The sequence below is a fragment of the Sorex araneus genome, chromosome 1 (assembly GCF_027595985.1).
Source record: "Sorex araneus isolate mSorAra2 chromosome 1, mSorAra2.pri, whole genome shotgun sequence".
NCBI lineage: Eukaryota > Metazoa > Chordata > Mammalia > Eulipotyphla > Soricidae > Sorex > Sorex araneus.
In genome coordinates, this window is record NC_073302.1 from 9381634 (window position 1) to 9402473 (window position 20840).

General features: G+C 38.9%; 2 protein-coding genes across 2 annotated transcripts; both read right to left on the reverse strand.

Moving 5' to 3' along the window:
* Positions 1 to 385: 385 nt before the first annotated feature.
* On the reverse strand, positions 386 to 2890 carry LOC129406590 (olfactory receptor 1G1-like). The gene is made up of 2 exons (XM_055145058.1): positions 2858 to 2890; positions 386 to 1354 (listed from the first exon to the last, which is right to left on the reverse strand). Exons 1-2 carry the CDS (start codon positions 2888 to 2890, stop codon positions 386 to 388), a joined length of 1002 nt encoding a protein of 333 aa, XP_055001033.1.
* A 7196-nt stretch (positions 2891 to 10086) lies between these two features.
* Positions 10087 to 11025, reverse strand: LOC101550964 (olfactory receptor 1L4). The gene has a single exon (XM_004613344.3). The coding sequence runs from the start codon at positions 11020 to 11022 to the stop codon at positions 10087 to 10089; it is 936 nt and encodes a 311-aa protein (XP_004613401.1). The 5' UTR covers positions 11023 to 11025.
* Between the last annotated feature and the right edge of the window lie 9815 nt (positions 11026 to 20840).

Genomic DNA, 20840 nt, shown 5'->3' on the forward strand with positions numbered 1-20840 from the left:
TTTGAAACACTTGACTCAGGTCTTTCCAGCGTTCTGTTTAGTTAAATAGAATTTGTTAGTAAGGACTGGCTATGAACTGTATTGTTTCCTAGGACTTAACTTCGTCTGATGTCATCTTTTTGGTGGTTGTCACTTGCAGGTTTGAAATTGTTTGAACACTTAATACCAAGTCACCATGTGGGCGCTCCCACATCCTGCAGCTCTCTCCTTGGCCAGCTGGTCTTATTCTAGTTTTGCAAATATAGGCATTCTTCCATTATATGTATGATTTCCAATCCACAGCTTTCTTAAATTGGCCATTTCAAAATTTACTGGGGAAGTTCAGAGAGAGAGTCCTTCCCCAAAAAAAGTTGTCCCTTAGAGAGCTCCCAATACCAAGGATATTTTACAGAAGGGCTTTGTCTCTGCCAAAGAGTCTCCGCAAAGCCCCTTTCATGTCTGTGTTCCTCAGGCTGTAGATAAAAGGGTTGACCATGGGGGTGATCATCGTATATATAACAGATGCTATCATCCCAGTATCAGCTGAGTAAGAGGATGAGGGCTGGAAATACACCAGAAAGAGAGCCCCATAGAAGAGAGTGACCACGGTCAGGTGAGAGCCACAGGTAGAGAAGATTTTGTGCTTCCCTCCAGCTGAAGGGACCTTGAGGATGGTGTGGATGATGTGGACATAAGAGACCAGGACACAGGTGAGGGGCACCACTCCTGAGAGCGCTGCTTCAGCGAACATCATGAGCTGAAAACTCCAGGTATCTGAGCAGGAAAGTCTGAGGAGCGGCAGGAGATCACAGAAGAAGTGTGGGATGGCACGGGAGGCGCAGAAGGAGAACTGAGACATGAGGAGAGCGAGTGGGAAGGCCAGGAGGTGGGAGCAGAGCCAGCACGTGGTGACCAGGAGCAGGCAGCGCTGGGGGTGCATGATGAGGGTGTAGTGGAGAGGAAGGCAGATGGCCACATAGCGGTCATATGCCATGACGGCCAACAGGAAGTCATCCAGAAGGGTCAGTGCCATGAAGAAATACATCTGCAGGAGGCACCCGGTGTAGGAGATGGTGTAATATTGTGTCTGGAGGTTGACCAGCACCTTGGGGACAATAGTGCAGGAGAAGCAGGTGTCGATGAAGGACAGGTTGGCCAGGAAGAAGTACATCGGGGTGTGGAGGTGATGGTCAGAGCCAATGGCCAGGATGATGAGCAGGTTCCCCACTATGGTGACCAGGTACATGCCCAGGAAGAGCCCAAACAGGAGTGGCTGCTGCTCAGGGTGTTGAGAGAAGCCCAGGAGCAGGAAGTCAGAGAGGATTGTTAGGTTTGTTATTTCCCTGTGAGGGAGAGAAATTATAGGAGATCCTTGCTTAAAGGAAATAAGGTCTGAATTGCACACACTTCAAGTACTTTGGCCTTTTTCTCTCCTCGAAAACTTCTGCTGGTAGCATAACTACATTTTTCTAAATATGTACAAATACGGACTGTGATACAAAGGCATCATAGTGAAAATATAATTTTATTTCTAAATTCTGCAGTGCACTGAGTTATATATATGTACATATACATACACACACAGACATATATATATATAGGTTAGGAAATTAGTCTTAAGGAAGCTGCTCTGAAATTCAGCTGAAAGAATTACATTAGGTCCTTTCTAAAAATCTTTAGAGCAATAGTTTTATTTTTATTGTCTGAGGTGGAACACATTGTATATTTATGGAGATTCTAGGACTGTGTGAGTATCCAGCATGCTTGTGTGTGTGTGTGTGTGTGTGCGTGTGCATTTGTGTGTGCTTGTGAGTCTGTGAATGCAGATGGAGGCAGATGGAAGACTTCATTTCTTTTCTTTTTTTTTTTTTTTTTTGCTTTTTGGGTCACACCCGGTGATGCACAGGGGTTACTCCTGGCTCTGCACTCAGGAATTACCCCTGGCGGTGCTCAGGGGACCATATAGGATGCTGGGAATCGAACCCGGGTCGACCGCGTGCAAGGCACACGCCCTACCCGCTGTGCTATTGCTCCAGCCCCCTGGAAGACTTCATTTCTTTAGAGAGAAGCCAGCTGTTTTGAGGGGTCTCTCGATGTGTTGGCAATATTTTGGCACTTTGCCTTTGCACACCATTCCAATGTGTTTATGTGGACATGAGATTTTTGCAAATTGAGACGTACTTTATCATTAAGGGACAATCAGTCTTACTATAATTGTGATCCCAGGACACATGTGTCTCAAGTCTCCTCTAGATGAGGGCTCAGAGAATTTTGTTGCTTCCACAACATTAACATCTGAGAAATTGTTACTTTCTTTTGATCTTGGTTTCTGGTCTCTAAGATACAGATAAAAATCTCAGCTACAGATTTGCTGAATGGAAAAAGTGATGGAATTTTTTGAAGTCTCTTTCTCAACCCTGATGTACTATCAAAAGAGAAGCTCAAAACTCCAATTTTTATTAGATGGTTTGAAGGAACATGTGACTTCAGTGGTAACATGTGCTAATCAGGATTTTCTAGTATTGGGATTTAAAATAAACTCTGATCTGGTAGAATTTCCCCCTTCTTCACTCTCAATGAGACTGTGAAAAATTTATTTTGAGAAATCTAGTGTCTACTTCAGCTTAAAAAGAATAATCACGGAGTTTGCTGTATAGGGTTTATGAGGATTAAAATAAAAGATGACTTTGTTTTCTGTTGGTCAAGTTTGTAACATGTTAAGTGTCTTGGAAATATATCAACAATATGCATGTGTTCAGTGCATATTAGTTATATTTTAAAATAAAATGACAGCACTTTGGAACTGTGTCTTTGCTACTGCCTAGAGAGAGGTTGAACTTGAATATTGTAAATTATCAGTATCATATCTCATACTCACTTTTTTTACCATCATCTTCAAGATCATCACCATGATCTTCAAATGGCTAAAACTCTATTCAAAACTGTCAGTGGCAAACATATTTTAGCTTTGGCACTTATAAAACAAGTGTAAACTTGGTCACTAAGTTAATCAAATTCCCCAAAGTATTAGTTATATGATGAAATAAGTGTGTCTTAAATTGTCTTTGTCTTTGCTCGTTCAATTTGAAGATAAAGAATGTGAGTGGATTTGGTTATACTTTAGAAGGATGTAGATGAATGAATAAATTACCTACATAGAGTGAGAGTAGTTGTGGGAACAGAATAATTCATGGAGCCACGCTGTCAGAATAAAGTTAGAGTGAATTGTGCGTTAGTATTGCATAGGAGTGAGGTCCTTGTCGCTGATGGGTTTGGGGAAAGTATGGTATAAGCCCTCCAACCACAATGCCTTCAGGCTGAATGATTAGGACATGATGACCACTGGGCAGGCAATTTTCATTTGTATCAGATTAGCTAGAAAATGATAGACAGACAAGGATGTAAGAATGGAAGAACAACAGAAAAAGGCAGAATTTCTACTTAGTGACTCTGTGTGTGTTTGTGTGTGTGTGTTTGTGTGTATACACTGTGTGCAGGTGCTCTCACCTGGGACACTGAAGACTGTGCTCTCTCACCCCATCTCTATACCTAGTTCTTACCTGGAGATGCTGGACATCCTCTGTCTCTGACACTTCCATGAGGGAGATAGGGTTTTGCTGGCTCACTGTCAACCCAAGAAGACATGTCTGGAGGCACAGGGTCCTTTTCTATTTGTAGGAGAACACAGGCCGAGCACTCAGGGCTTTCCTGGTAACTCAGGCGTAGGGACCTGTCAGAGTAGCTGACTTTTCATAGACATTGTCTCTTGAGATCTAATCCCATGTCTCCTAGTTAAAGAGAGGAAGGGGCAATTGTCCAACAATGTGGCTATTCCCTACAAATTGTGGCCCCCCTGAGACCAGCAGTGTCAGTGATCATCTCCTTCAGAGTGACCGGGACTGAGATCCAAGGGTGAATTCTGGCATTTTCCCGATGCTAACCCTGAGCCGGCCCTGCCACTATATGGAGTTGACACTTCCTATTTAGAGCCTCGTCCTCATTCATGAAGAGAGTGTGGTGTTCCCGGAAATAAGTGAAAAACAGACAAAATTATCAGAGCTCAGAATTACTGCCTTCAAATGCCATGTAGAAAAGTGAGCATTTCTTATTGTGTCACTTTAGACAACAGAGATGACTGGGACACATGCTCTAAATTAGGCTATTATTATCTTGTTTTGGATTTACTTTTGCTTTAAGGATGCCAAGATATATAAGATAATATGTATAATATATTTAAAGCACATTCATTAAATGGATACTCACTTTCCCCCCCATTTACTTTCAATATTTTTAGGTTCAATACATTTGAAGCCAGTGTGATTAATTTGCCTTCCTACATAAGAAGGTAAATATTGTGCCATTTTCTTTTCTAAAATTTACTTTTACTAAAACACTATAATTGACAAACACATTCATAGTTAAGTTTTAGATATACAGAGTTCCAGCACTGATCCCACCACCAGTGTCAATTTCCCTCCACCTGTGTTCACAGGTTCTCTTCCTGCACCCCAACTTCTACCCTGATACCAACCTGAATCTTGACAGGATGCTCAGGGTTACTCCTGGCTCTGCACTCAGGTATTACTCCTGGCCGTGCTCAGGGGACCATATGGGATGCTAGGAATAGAACCCGGGTCAGCCTCGTGCAAGGCAAACACCCTACCCGTTGTGCTATCACTCCAGCTCCTTGACAGGAACCTTTTTAAGTTTGGTTATTAAAGTTTGGGTCTCGTGTTTTCAGTGCTGTTAATTCTTTGATTTTGGGTCTTTAGCTATACCTTTTCCTTACCTATAGTATGCTGCTAATGCTCATATGTCTTAAGTGTAAACGGTATTCCTTTGTGTGAATGGAATTGTGCTTTTCCATAAATTGCTTGTATTGTCCTCATGTTACTGTTTTAGATTCTCTGATGGGATGTGTGGAGCATAGGGGCATTCACAATGACTGCTGTTGTGTATTCTACCTCCTGATGTTATGATTGATGCAATTATGAAGGAGTTTCCAAGAGGTGCCCAAGCTATTCGTCTGGACTCTCTAAGTCTTTCTCCCTGTTCCCATTATAGAAAAGTTACTTTACTTGAAAGTTGACTCGGATTTTAGAAAATAAGTTTCTGAAATTTATTACCATATCTCCACAGAGTGGTCCTTATTATTTGCATAAAAAATAAAGTTTATCAGCAGCCAGTAAAAGTTCCAAATATTATCACAGTCATAATGAGTGACCTGCACTCAGGAATTTCTGGTGGCATTGCTCCGGGACTATATGGGATACCAGGGATCGAACCCTGGTTGGCTGAGTGCAGGCAAGCACCTTATTTGCTGTACTGTAGCTTGGGCCTGAAATGAGTGATCTTTGTCAATTAGAACACAACCAGCAATATGTTTGTTGCTTCTTTGGGGCAGGTGAGGGAGCAGGGTTGGGTCACACCTGGCGATGCACAGGACTCACTCCTGGAGGGCTCAGGGAACCATTTGGGGTGCAGGGGATGGAGCCTGGGTCAGCCTCGTCTAAGGCAGGCTGTATCCACCGTATTATCACCCTGGCCCAATACACCTTGCTTTACACAGATAGTTAACTCATTTATTATTCATAAATCCCAGGGGGCTATCTACACACTTTTCAGACAAAAAAGCAAGGCTTAGTACAAATAAGTAGCAGAACCAAGATATGAATCTAAAACCATTATTCTTTACAGATTTTCATACCCTACCATAGCTGCCCACTGATTGTTTTATATAAATTCTGTTTCTTTTTAAGCATTGGGTATGATATTAGCTGTAGACTTGTGTTATATGGCTCTTACTATATTAAGGAAAGTTCCCTTCTATCCTCATTTGCTTGAGAGATTGAGGGGGGTATTTGATTATACCCAGCTAGGCTTAGGGTGGTGCCAGGGATAGAACTGGGGTCAGCTGCATTCAAGGCAAGCACTTCAGCTCCTGTCATATCTCTGGCCCTCGTTGGAAATTTTTATTGTGTGGATATAAGATCTCATTAACTAATTCTTCTCATATTTGTATGACTATTATCATTCCTTTTTAATGTGGCGTATCACTTTGAGTGATTTGCTTGTATAGAACCATCCTTACATATTTGGCACAAATCCCACCTTGTCTTAGCTTCTCATTCTTTTGATGTATCATTAAATTAAGTATGCTAAGATTTTGTTGAGGATCTCGACATCTGCTTCCTTCATAAATACTAACCTTAATATTTTTAGTGATGTTTCTGCTTTGGTCTTAGGTAATATTGGTCTCATTGAAATTGTTTAGGAGAATTTCATTTTTTAAAACTTTCTTTTAGAGACTGAGAAGGATAGAAAGTAACTTTTTCTTAAAGGTTTTTGGAAGAACTAACTAGGGAATACATCTGGACATGGGATTTTGTTTTGGGGAGACTTTTGATTACTGTTTTGATTTTAGTGCTAGCAATTAAATTGCTTAGACATTTTTCTTCCTCATTATTCAGTCTTAGGACGTTAGAAGATTCCAAAACTCAATCAGTTTTTTCTAGGTTTTCCAATTTTGTGGTATAAAATCGCTCATAGTACTCTCATGTGATCTTTTGTATTTCTGTGGTATCTGTTGTAACTCTATTTCATTTCTGATCTGATATATTAGAAATCTCCTCCTTTTTTTCTTCAAGGGTCTGCAATTTTTTGTTGTTGTTGTCTTTGACAAACTAGCTATTTATTTCAATATTTTGCATATTTTTTTGTTTCTATGTCATTGATTTCTATTCTATGTTTTATTATTTTTCTTTTTGGGCTACCTTTGTTCTTTCCCAGTCTTTTCTTTTTGTTGTGTTCTGGGCTACATCTTGTGGTGCTTGGGAGTTATGTCTCACTAGATGCTTGAGGGGCACTTCTAGGGGGTGTTCACCAGGTTCCTGCAATAAAAGGGATTTACCTGGGACTCCCACATGCAAAGCATGTGCTCTAGAATATTAAGAAATCTGCCTAGACCTTCTATTAATTTCTTATAATATAAAATTATGCTATTTATTTGGGTTTTTTCTTTTTCCATAATGGGTTCTGCATTGCTGTAACTTCCCTTTTATAACAATGTTAACTATGTGTCCCCTATGTTCTAGTAAATTATCTCATTTGTTACTAGGAATCTTCTTTTACATTTCCTCTTGGACCACCTAGTTGTTTAGTAGTATGTTATTTCGGTTCCAAGTTTGAATTTTTCTTTTTCTATTGTGCATTATTTCCACCTTCAAGGATTGTGGTCTGAGAAGATACTTGATATGATTTTTATCGTCTTGATTTTATGTATTTTTTAGTGTCTCAGAATGTGGTCTATCTTGGTAAATGTCGTTGGTGCATTTGATAATTATGTGTACCTCACTTTTTTAGGGAGAGGAACCCTATACATGAAGCCCAACTCTTCCATTTTTTTCTCCTGAAGTCCAATGTTTCCTTATATTTTTTTTTGTCTAATTGTCTTATCCAGAATTGAGAGTGAGAGGTGTGTGTTAAAAAACTCTCTTACTATCATTGTGCTGTTAATATATTTCTATTGTCTGTTAGCAGCTGCTTTATGTATTTCAATGGTTCTTCATTTGTGCATCTGTGTTAATGAATGTTAAATCTTTTTCATCTATTAGTCCCCTGGACATTAAATAATATCTATCTTTTCATAGGCAAGCATTCTTTTTTGTTTTATGTTATATGTTTTAGGGGGTGTGTATTGAACCTCACTTCTATTTTTTGATTCCCAGGGCTTACTTCTGACTCCGTGCTTGAGGGACCATGGGATGCTGGAGATCAAATTAAGGACAGTCTGAGGGACAAAAGGACTTTAGATTCTGTTTCTCTCTCTCTCTCTCTCTCTCTCTCTCTCCCCATAACCATTTTATTTGAAGTCTATTTTGTCAGATGTAAGTATTGTGATTGCAATTTGTTGTTTTGTGTTCTTTTTTAAGGCTTTATAAGTTAAACTTTATTGTACAGCTTAAGTTTGCATAGTCTTTCCAGGTCATAATATTTTTTTAGGCTACTATTTTTTTTAGGATTTAAGAAAATTAAATCCTAAAATTTTTAAAATTTAAATTAAATTTTTTTAAAAAAATTAGGACTTTTTCCTAATGATTTACTTTTAGCCTGTGTTTCCCACAATCATTCATATATGTATTTTGTGAGTCACAGAGGTAGGATCAATTTTCTGATCCATCTGTCCACTCTATGGCTCTGATTGTGAGTTCAGTGTCTGTACAATACGTGAAGGCTCTTGCGAGTTGAGTTTGTTTCTTGGATTTTTGGTTGCTTCCTGATAATTGAAAGAGGACCTAGTGACAGCAATAGCAGGAAACTTGATTTGGAATGTGTCGCCCTGTGTCCCATTAGGACCTTGTGTATCAGTTATGATATACGTAAGGCTGTAGCACTTTAGCACTGTCGTCGCATTGTTCATTAATTTGCTCAAGCGGGCACCAGTAACGTCTCCATTGTGAGACTTGTTACTGTTTTCAGCATATGGAATACACCACGGGTAACTTACCAGGCTCTACCATGTGGGTGGGATACTCTCAGTAGCTTGCCCGGCTCTCTTAGAGGGACAGAGGAATCGAACCCGGGTTGACCGCGTGCAAGGCAAACGCCCTACCCACTGTGCTATTGCTCCAGTTCATGTAAAGCTAGAGGCTTATATTAAATTCAGGCAATGTCACATACGCTTATAATGTATTATGTTAGTTATTATTAAAACTAGATTAAATACGTGATGTAGGAGACAGAGAGATAGTATAGCGGGGTGCTTGCCTTGCATACGACTGACCCAGAGATAGCGCTGGCATTTCATATGGTCTCCTGAGCACCACTAGGAGTAATTCCTGAGCACAGAGCTGGGAGTAACCCCTGTGCACTATTAGGTGTGGCCCCCAAATAAAAATATAAATAAATAATCAATGGAAAAGGATCTTAGAGAAAATACCTTTAACTGCTATTGTTAATGAAAAAAGATATAATCAGGGAAGGCTTAATGAAACAATAAATTCACATTTAGGCATTTATATGTTATTGCAATTACGTTCTAGTGTTTAATTATATTCACCAAATACTTCTGGCTCTCCACTTTACAGTATAGTATTGCATGTGCTTCTTGGCTCCCTTTTGTTTGGGTGGCATCACGAGATTAATTTTGGACAATGAGTTCACATGTGTTCTGGATAGCTTCTGTGCTAAGATGCTTGCCTATCCTAAACCCTCAGGAATCTTCCTCGGGTTCTGGGATTGATGATCACTATTTACAATGGTGGCTACTCTATTTACCATAGAATTCCTGAATGTTAAAAATGGATAGTGTTTTTATCACTTACTGTGACTGATGTATAATATAATAAAGAAGTCATTTGATTTTAAAACCCAGTGTTATTTGGATTGTTTGTTCTCACAATATTACCTAATTATTACCATTGATATGCCCTTTATTTTTCTAGAATAAAATGAGTTTTCAAGTGAGAAGTCTGGCCATGTGGAAAAAATTGAATTAAGAGGGTAGAGATATGGAGTTGAGTATGCTAATTCTCACAGTCATGGCCTTTTGGTGTTGATAGAAGAATAACTGATGTACAGATTCATCTGCCTTTTCACCTGTATTTTTCACACTCTCGAATTGAGTTAGTCCCACAGGACTTTTAACTGTCCCACACGCATATCTCAGTGTTAATTATTCTCCCTGACCAAGTGATTTCCACTATTTAAAATGCTCTGCCTATTTCTTATTATTTGAACTTTTGTGAATTTTCAGCCCCTCCTTAAGAAAAATCTAAGGTCAATCTTCCTAGAGTCTTTGGAATTCCCTTCAGGAAATTTGTTACTCTCAAATTAAATAGTTTTATATCTCTGTGAGCACTGGTCATGCTTAATTTTATAGAAGAGCTATTTGTGGGTAATCTTTCTCACACTGTATGGGAACTAGTAGGTGTTTTCTTGAAATCTGACTTCCCTGTGGCATCTGAAGTGAGAATGAATATTTAGTCAAGGTTGCTAGAAGCAACACCAAATGTCTCATGACCATTTTGATGCTATGTGAAAAGCTGGTAGCCAAGGTGATTTCCTCTTCAGTCATATCCTTTTACATCAGTGAGAACCTTTGTCTTTCTATGAGTGAATTTTGTTCCATAATTTCTTTAACCCCCTTTTCATATCTTTATTCCTCAGACTATAGATGAAGGGGTTCAGCATGGGGGTCACTACAGTGTACATAACTGTGGCTACCCGGTCCTTCACCACTGAGTACATGGACAGGGGCCTGAAATAGACATAAATGACACTCCCATAGAATAGGGCAACGACAGTGAGGTGGGAGCCACAGGTGGAGAAGGCCTTCCACTTCCCAGCTACGGAGGGGATTCTGAGCACGGCGATGATGATTCGCAGGTAGGAGAAGAGAATGCACAGGAAGGGGGTGGAGATGACAGCCAGCGTCTCCGTCAGGACCACAAGCTGACTGGAGGACGTGTCTGAGCAGGATAGCTTTAGCACAGGCTGGGTGTCACAAAAATAGTGCTTAATGACATGGGAGCCACAGAAAGACAGACGGGACATGAGCAGCACCCGGAGGAGGGAGTGCAGGTGGGAGATGGTGCAAGATACCACCAGCATGATGAGACAGCGCCGCGGGTTCATCACCACATCATAGTGAAAGGGATTGCAGATGGCCACCAGCCTGTCTATTGCCATGGAGGCCAGCAGGTAGCTGTCCGTGTTCCCAAACGCCATGAAGAAGTACATCTGCATCAGGCAGCCCACATAGGAGATGGACTTTGTCTCTGATAGCAAATTCACCAGCATCTTGGGCATAATGTCTGTTGTGAAGCAGATATCCATGAAGGAAAGGTTACTGAGAAAAAAGTACATAGGGGTGTGGAGTCGGGTGTCAGAGTAGATGGCCAGGATGATGAGGACATTCCCCACCACGGTGACCAGGTACATGATAAGGAAGATGACAAAGAGGGGCGTCTGGAGATGGGGGTTGGAAGAGATGCCCAGAAGGATAAAGTCTGAGTTGCTGTTACTGTTGTTCTGATTTTCCATATCTCTAGATTCTTGGCAGGGTTCGGGGAAGCAGTGGGAGGCAACGCAGAAAAGCAAATGTTCACCACACTTCTTTCCTCACTTTGCACCTGTAAAAAAAAAAATGGCATTTCAAGAAGAACTTAAAACATTGCTTTCAAGACACTGCAGGAAACAGAAAACAAAAGTTAGTGAAGGGTGAGTGAAAAAATTCTAAGTTTCCTTTTCAAAAGATGTTATACTGAAGTTTTCACCTGTGTTCCAAGGATTTGTATGTTGCCTAGTTCTTCTGAATTCTTCTCAATATTCTTCATAGAGATTCTTCTTTCATTGCTTTTTCAATCAATTCCTTTGCCTCTTTTCCCCCTTGTCCTGGGAAAAGGGAAATTTGGGTCCCACCTTTAGTCTGAATGCTTTCATGTAAGAGGGCTCCACATGTGGGTTCTGAGGTGACGGTCGTAATTGAGACAGAAAAAAAAATCATGATTTAATCACTTTCTTGGTATTCAAAGGGTTAGATGAGATTTCCGGACTAGAGCAAACATCCTTAAAATTTATATAAGCATTTCTATTTTGCTAAAAATGATCCACAGTCTTTGCTTATGTGTTTTCGGGCCACACCTCTCATGGCTCAGGGTTTACTTCTGGCTATGTGCTAAGGGTTCTTTCCTGGGGGTCTTGAGGGACCATATGGTGGTGTGGGAGATTGAACCTTGGTTGGCCACATGCAAGACCTGCTATACCATCACTCCAGCCCCTTGTAGTCTTAATTTTAAATTCTGCTTGAGGAATACCATTTTTAATAGAAATATTTCAGAACTAGCCAATGCTACTGAGATGAATTCTTTAGATACATTAATTTTTTTCTCATTAAAAATGACAGTCTGCATTCTAAACATCTCAAAATTACAAGAAGGTTAAACTTTGTATTTAAGAGAGACATTCTTGTCTGCCACAGAGGCAGGCGGTGGGAAGGGGTGGGGGTGGTGGGAGGGATACTGGGAACATTGGTGGTGGAGAATGAGCACTGGTGGAGGGATGGGCACTCGAACATTGTATGGCTGGAGCATAATCATGAAAGTTTGTAAGTCTGTAAAAAAACTGTAAAAATTAAAAAAAGAGAGACATTCCTTCTAGTCTCATGGATGAGACAGGGCAAGTGTGATTTCTGTTATTTCTATTAAAGTAGATTGCTAGTATGGTAAATGAGCTATTGAAAATACAAAACAAATAGAAGGCATAACATTTTAAAAAATAAAATTATGATAGTTGTAAGCTATTTGATTATCTAAAAGCATGCAGTTAGTCATGAAAATGATTTAAACCTATAGATATTGCAAAAATTATAATAATTAATTCTATTTGAATTTTTTAGCGTTTTTGTTCCTTGTCCACGCTCCATTGAAGCTTACTACTCTGGGCTTACCCCCGGCTCTGTGCTCAGGGATCACTCCTGGTGGGGAGTGGGCGTACCAGAGTTGAATCACGGTCTATCACAGGCAAGCAAGCACTCTACTTCTTACTATCTCTCAGACCCCTCTATTAAATTTTTTGATGGAAAAAACTAAAATCTTTAATGGAGGATCTAAGGAAATGGCACAGGAAGTAAGACACTTTCCTAGCATGTGGCTGACCCTGGGCTGAATCCCAAGCACCACATGTGGAATTAGCCCTGAGCCAAGAGCTGGGAATGAGACTTGAGTACAGCTTGATGTGTCCCTCCCCAATTTAATAGAGAATTTTTTTAATTGACAATGACAAAAAAAATCTAAATAATACTTTGGAACAAGTCAGAGAAGAAAGAAAAAGTAACCATAAAAGAATTGTTTGAATCAACTATAATACAAAACAACAATCAGTTAAAAATTGAGAAATTTTTTTCTTAAAGAATGAATATTCAGGGGTTGGAGCAATAGCACAGCGGGTAGGGCATTTGCTTTGCACGCGGCCGACCTGGGTTCGATTCCCAGCATCCCATATGGTCCCCTTAGCACCGCCAGGGGTGATTCCTGAGTGCAGAGCCAGGAGGAACCCCTGTGCATCACCAGGTGTGACCCAAAAAGCAAAAATAAGAATGAATATTCAATACTTAAAATATCAGGTTTTAAATCCCACATATGTGAGGTCAGAGAGCTAGTACAGTGGCTAAGGTGCTCATCTTGCACGTCGCTGACCCAGGTTCGATCCTTGGTATCCTATATGGTTTCTTAGCATCTCCAGAAGTAACCCTTGAGTACAACTGGGTGTGGCCCAAAAACTAAAAAAAAGAAAAGATTCCACGTATCTCTGATATCATATAATATTTGTCTTTCTCACTCTGATATTTTTTCTTTAGTACGGAAACTCTCAAATCCCAGGACTCTTTCTACTGAAAAATGCAACTGACAAAAAGTAGCATAGTGGTTGTTGAGACTTGGCTGGTGGTTGCAATCGATGGTGTCTGCCAAAGGGTGTAATATTCCTGTCTTAAGATAAATAAACCTTGGGAAGTTAAAGTATAGCTTTATTAATAAAGTTAACAATAATATATAATATATTAATTTTACTAATAGAAGTTATTTATTTTATTGAGATTTCATTGTGTAAAATTTTAATGTATACAGTGTGTTTATCTTATGCATTTTTCTATGATTAAGAATATAGTGTTAAAATCCATATAATCTCTTATGATAATTATTTTATTATACATTAAGTGTATCAAAGTTATCATGTTTCTATCTTCAATTTGGGCTAGAGCCAAATTGAACAGCACAGCGGGTAGGGTGTTTGCCTTGCATGTGGCTGACCGGGGCTCGATTCCTCCGTCCCTCTCAGAGAGCCCGGCAAGCTACCGAGAGTATCCTGCCCGCACAGCAGAACCTGGCAAGCTACCTGTGGCGTATTTTATATGCCAAAAACAGTAACAACAAGTCTCCTAATGGAGAGGTGCCTGATCGAGCAAATCGATGAACAAAGGACGACAGTGCTACAGACAGTGCTATCTTCAATTTATGTATGTCAAATGTAGCTCAATAAAGTTAGAAAGATATCAATTTTTTTCAAATTAACAAATTTCATGATTAACAAATCATGAAAATGTTTTTGTTCTTAAAAAGGTCATTTTACATTTCATTGAGAATATTAAATGGCTGAAACAAGTGTCTTTTGTTTGTTTGTTTTTGCTTTTTGGGTCACACCTGGTGATGCTCAGGGGTTCCTCCTGGCTCTGCACTTAGGAATTACTCCTGGCGGTTCTCAGGGGACCATATGAGATGCTGGGAATCAAACCCGGGTCAGCCACATGCAAGGCAAACATCCTCCCTGCTGTGCTATCACTCCAGCCCCTGGAACAAGTTTTTAAACAACTAAGATAATAACCAAAAATTTTCCATAGAAAATACAGATGTTAGTTGAAGACAATAAAATAATGATATACACTAAAAAATCACAAGTTACTGGATCAAAATAAAGATTTCTATATACTTACATTTCTGCATGCAAATAGGACTTGATCCATATAGAGTCTAATGTATCAGAACGGTTTAATTTATAGCAATGGAGAAAAGATGGAATACTAGATTTGTGACAAGTGGCAATTGGCTGACAGTTTGGAAAAAGTGAGGCTGGATTATATCTCACACTCACATAGAAATAAACCCATGTTACATGATCAATCAGAGAGTGAGAACAAGCGGGGCAGGAACTGGTTTGAAGGTCAAACTGGTTTGGCCAAACGTGAGGTCCTGAGTTTGATTCCTAGTGCCTACTAGTCTAAAGTGGAGCCTGCTGTTTATGTCGCAGCCCTACTGTTTGTGGTCTCGGCACTGCTAGCAATTTCCAGGTGCATCATAGCAATCTATGTATGGGTATTGCTCATAAAGGGTGTAACCTAAGAAGAATTGCAACAAAAAGACAAGAAATCACCAAAGCAAGAGTGTGACCCATTGGTGAGCACATGTATAAGCATAAACTAAAGTTGTGATCCCACTAAGAACTAAAGAACATGCGAGGGTACCACAACTAAAGAGTGCAACTCCTGGTAAGCATGTGTGGAAGTAGCACAGGTAAACAAATGAGATTTCTGTTTAGGACCACAGCTGAACTGTGACACCACAAGCAAGTGTATATGATCCGTGTTCATCAGATAACATCAATATAGGGAAGTGAAGAGTAAAAAAAATGGGGAGAAGAAATGAATAGAAACTTACTCAAAAAAGTACAAATGGCCAAAAGGCACATAAAAATGCTCTACATTACTAATCATCAGGGAGATGCAAATCAAAACAACAAATGGGATATCATCTTATACCACAGAGACTGACACACATCAAAAAGAGCAAGTACAACCAGTGCTGGTGTGGATGTAGGGAGAAAGGGACTCTCTATCATTGTTTGTGGGAACACCGAATGGCCTAGCCTTTCTAGAAGACAATATGGACATTCCTTCCAAAACTAGAAATTGAGCTTCCATCTGACTCAGCAATATCACTTCTGGGAATATATCCCAGGGGTGCAAAAAAGCACAGTAGAAATGACATCTGCACATGTATGTTCATTGCAGCACTGTTCACAATAGACAGAATATGGATAAAAGCCCGAGTGCCTGAGAACAGACAACTGGTTAAAGAAACTTTGGTATATCTACACAATGGAATACTATGCAGCTATTAGGAAAGACAAAGTCATAAAATTTGCTTATAAGTGGATGGTCACGAAGAGTATCACGCTAAGTGAATTGAGTCAGAAAGAGAGGGACAGACATAGAATGTCTGCACTCATTTGTGGAATATAAATTAACATAATATGAGACTAACACCCAAGGACAGTAGAGACAAGGGCTGGGAAGATTGCTTCATGGTTGGAAGTCTGCCTTATGAGCTGGGGGAGAAGGCAGCTGGGAAAGAAAGGGGATCATTAAGTAAATTATGATTGGAGGGATCACTCGGGCTGGGAGATGTGTGCCAAAAGTAGATAAAGGACCAAACAGGATGGCCTTTCAGTTTCTGTATTGCAAACCATAATGCCCCAAAGTAGAGAGAGAAAGAGGGAAATTGTCTGCCATAGAGGCAGGGAGAGAGGTGGGATGGGGTGGGAGGGATACCGGGGACATTGGTGGTGGAAAATGTATACTGGTGGGAGGATGGGTGTTTGATAATTGTATGACGGAAACTCAAACATGAAAGCTTTGTAACTGTAGCTCATGGTGACTCAATAAAAATAAGTGAATGCAAGTGAAAGATACCAAGCTAAAGTTAGGGTTATCTAAAATAAGGTAGTATATTTCTATGATCTCAATTGGTATTCCAGTCCAAGCTTGAAATTTAAAATAGAGGAAAGAATGGCAAAATACTAAAACTGTAAAAAAAACACTAAAAGTGACCAAAAGTAGGGCTAAATATAAATTGTACACAAAAGTAAAATATTATAATACATTTACCAAAGAAAGATATGAGAAACCCTCAAAATATTTATAATCAGAAATTATTAAATGCTTTTTTACGCATTAAATTATCTACCAATTTTGTTGACAATATCTGAAAGGAAAAAGATACATACACTAGTAAGGGATGGTTAATCAGTATAGACTATTTGATAGTCTAATATAACTAAAAAAAGATATCTCTTTATCCAATAATTACATATAGAAACATACTCTTTAATAATAGAGAGCCATGTTGCAAAACAGCATGGTGTTAGACTAAAACAGTCACACAGGTCAATGGAATAGAATTGAGAACCTAGAAATGGATTTACATGTATATGACTAATTAATTATGATTAAAAAACAGTGATTGAAAGTCTTAACAAATTTTGTTGGGAAAATTTAACAGAGGAAATGAAATGAAAAGAAGTCATTACCTTATAACATGCACAGGATTAATTCAAGATGTACTAAAGACCTGAATGTACACAAAACATTAAAACATTGAGAGGAAAACATAGAAGATATGTTTCTTCATATCAACCTTTGAGATTCCCTTCTCAAACTTCAATGGCAAAGGGACAAAAGTAAAAGATTTCCTGTCTCATAGAAGATCACAAATATGAAAGGCAATCTACTGATTGGGAGAAGCTATTTTAATAGACACATTCAACAATGAATAAGATGCAAAGTATATAAAGAATTATTACAACTTGACAACAAAATCCAGATGACCTAATTAAGACCATGTAATTTATCTGAATATTTTTCCAAATAAGGCATTCAGATGGTTAAATTGGCACAGAAAAAGTGCTCATCAAATATTTTTCTAAAATTCAAATTAAAATTTGAATTGTAAGTGAGTGTCATCTCATAATTGTGAGAGTGGTCTGCATCAAAGGGGCAAGAGACAATGGTCTTAGTGAAAGTGTGGAGAAAAAGGGATCCTCTACCTGGTATTTAGAAATGCAATTAGTGCAACTTGGTGGAAAACATAATGGAGATTTAAAAAAAAATTTAAATAGAATTACTAACAATTTTACTTTCAGATATCTATATAAAGAATATTAAAAATCTAATTCTAGCACACATAGGTTCCTCGGCAGCTTTATTCACAATAGCCAAGGCATAAAAACACAATCTTCAGTGTCCATTGATAAAGACGTATACATTCTCAATGAACTACTACTCAGGTATAAAAACAATCAAATATGGCCATTTGTACCATTGTGGATGGAAGTTGAATATAAGTTAGAGAGATAAATATCCTATTTCATCTATGAATACATCAAATCATCAATAAATCAAATATAAATATGTATCACATACACAAATTATTTATCAAAATAGAAATAATTATTGGATAAAAATAGTGAAATATAAGCAAAAAATCAAAACATGATCCACTCTTGGACTCTAACAACAAAATGAAGAGTTCCAGTTGGGGAGATGGTGAGAGTGGGTGGAATGTGTAAGAGGGAGGTCACTGGACATTGGTGGAGGGTTACTAATTAAGGGGAGACTTATGAAGATTCATACTATGTTCTTGCGAACTAATATTGCCTTGATAAAATAATCATATATCCTTAGTGCAAATATATATACACATTTTTATTTTAGCTTTGCTTATAATGCCAAACAGCAAATGCAAACTAAATAACCTAGACAAAGCGACCTATATAACCACAAATAGGCTAATCATTAAACAAATGAATCCTACTCTCTTATGAGTTAATAACAAGCAGTATCTAAAGAAATAAGTTGGCTAAGTTCTTCATATATACCGCATACTGGACAAAGTGTTCTGTGTCCCCTCTATTACTTTATCTTTTCTAGGTCCTAAGACCCGGGCATTCTTGTTAATGGCTACTATTCTGCAGATTAAAAAAATTTAGCAAAATCCAATAATTTATTAGATACCATAGTTAATAGAAGATAGGGCTGGGATTTGAATCCAGGCATTTGGATGGCAGAGGGGTAGTTCTTCATCGCTAAGCCATATACTACAGTTTGAAATTTTGTTAAAGGACAAAGCATGTTGTAAGGAGATAGAAGAATTACATTTTTATAAGAAAAATTCATCCTGTGGACATTGTATTTTTGTGATGTATGTTTCATCTATGTGTTTGCACAGGGGTTACTTCTAGTTTTGCACTCAGGAATTACTCCTGGTGGTGCTGGGGGACCATATGGGATGCTGGGGATTGAACCTGGGTCGGCCGCATGCAAGGCAAAGGCAATACCCACTGTGCTATAGCTCTGGCCCCTCATCTATGTGCTTTTATCTTCAAAAGTTAAATTAGAGCTAAGTAGTGGCCACTCTCTTGCATATTTTATATGGTTTACATTTCAACACAAGCAGACTTTAGACTTATTGCTGGAATATTAGTTTCCCAGGTGATGAGATATGATTTCCTTTGTCTTGAGTCTGGCAATCCCCACCCACCCAATAACTGAGTGATATTTCTCCGGCCATATCTAGCCCATTCCCACTGAGATGAATTGCATATTTCCTAATATCCTGGTCAAGTCAGCTCAGTACCCATCAATCACATGGAGGAGATTTATGCCCCATATTTTCCTTCCACTTTGTGTCTCAATGAGAGTTGTTATATTCTCATCATGGGATTTTGTCTTTTCATAAAATTGCATGGATTAACATGTACTTTTGGGGGCACATTTTAATTATATAATGCTTACCATACCACAATAGACTGGAAAAATAGAGAAAGAAGCGTTATAGAGTCAGGAATGTTTGTAGACTAAATCTGCATAGATAATGGGAGGACTGCTAATTTGACTATTCCTGAATAATTTAAAAAGTTACAATGGAAAGATTTAATGATTTTTTTAACTGTGATCAGTTCAAGAGTCTCAAATGAAAAATTTTGCTTCCATGTTCAGTATCTGTTTGTCATTTTGATCATACTCAACAAGGAAAATACATGGTCTTTACCTATGCCAGGTTATTACATATCTTGTTTACCCTGAGATTTCAATGTTATCGATTTCTTTTTCTGCATGACCCATATAAAGTGAAGATCGGGTGTTGCTTTATCAATGCTTTGTAATGATTAAGAAGAAACATGAGGTTTTGAGCCAATTTAAGGGTAAAAATGTTAGTGCACTTAATTTCTTTCAAACATGCAATTAAAACAATGTGGATTGTATGTCTTCATAACTTTGGTATGAATCCCATCCAAAATTTCACAATAATTTATGTAAAGAATGCAAACACATTCTTTTGTATGTAATGGAAGTGGGCTGGAGTGAAGCACAGCAGTAGGGCATTTGCCTTGCATGCGGCTGACCTGGGTTCGATTCCTCTGCCCCTCTCGGAGAGCTCGGCAAGCTATCAAAAGTATCTTGCCCGCATGGCAGAGCCTGGCAAGCTACCCATGGTGTATTCGATACGCCAAAAACAGTAACAAGTCTCACGATGGAGACATTAATGGTGCCCGCTTGAGCAAATTGATGAGCAACGGGATGACAGTGACAGTAATGGAAGGTGTTCTATAACTGACCATTGAGTTAGAGTTTTGACTTTTCTGCTGTTAGTTATATTGGTAAAAATTAGGTAGATGAGTAATGTTTAGTGAAGTTTGTCATCAGTGTTTGAGAAGAACCATCAGTGACACGAAGGCCTTGAAAGCCTTCTAAACTTCACTCTCCCACCTAGAAAGGTACCTTTGTTAAGGTACGAAGGTACCTTAACATTTGTTACCTTTGTTGACAGACAAACTACGTAGACAGTTTCCGTACTTACTCAAGTTTCTCCATTGGAAGTTTCCATGTCAGACCTGGTTGTCATCTTATTTCCTTAGAGCTGAATTGTCTTTTCTGTTCAGTTCTTAAATTTCACACGAGAGACTGACTTAGCCCTCCTCTGCTGCTCATTGTAATTCCAAGGCAAGAGGACACTGAAAATTTGCCCGTTTGTCGCCCCATAGCTCAGTTAGTCAAAGAGGGTGCTAAAACATGCCCAGTAAAAATCCTTTTTGAGCATTCTGTTCTCGTTCTGAACACACCTTTGTTATCTGATGATGAACCAGTGGTGCATCAAGTAAAACTTGCAGTGAAAATCAAAGTTCTGTGTTGTTCCTCTGCTGAACTGACAATATCACCCCCAGATGTCTATTAGGAGAGACAGACCCACTTAACTGTAGACCCTTCCATGAATTTTTGAATCAAGGTAGTACAAGAGTACTTACATAGTGTTCACAATGTCAGACGCTGCTGTAAGAATTTCCATTGATTAAAAATAGTCTTTACAGCACCCCATGTGAGAAGAGTAAGTGTGAGGTACAGGCAATTTAATCGACTTAGCTCTAAGACCAGAACTATCTATTGGTGGAATCTAGATTTAGAGTGAGTGCTGCTAACTCCTGCCTCATCCTACCTTCTTGTCAGTTATTTCCCTGAGGACTGGCTTCGTGCA

Bases quoted from the DNA above. Each gene is read 5' to 3' on its own strand.
- LOC129406590 (XM_055145058.1), bottom strand. From the start codon at position 2,890: ATGGTGATGATCTTGAAGATGATGGTAAAAAAA. The intron at 1,355-2,857 runs GTGAGTATGAGA...ATTTCCTTTAAG, and splicing joins TGAAGATGATGGTAAAAAAA to CAAGGATCTCCTATAATTTC.
- LOC101550964 (XM_004613344.3), bottom strand. From the start codon at position 11,022: ATGGAAAATCAGAACAACAGTAACAGCAACTCAGACTTTATCCTTCTG.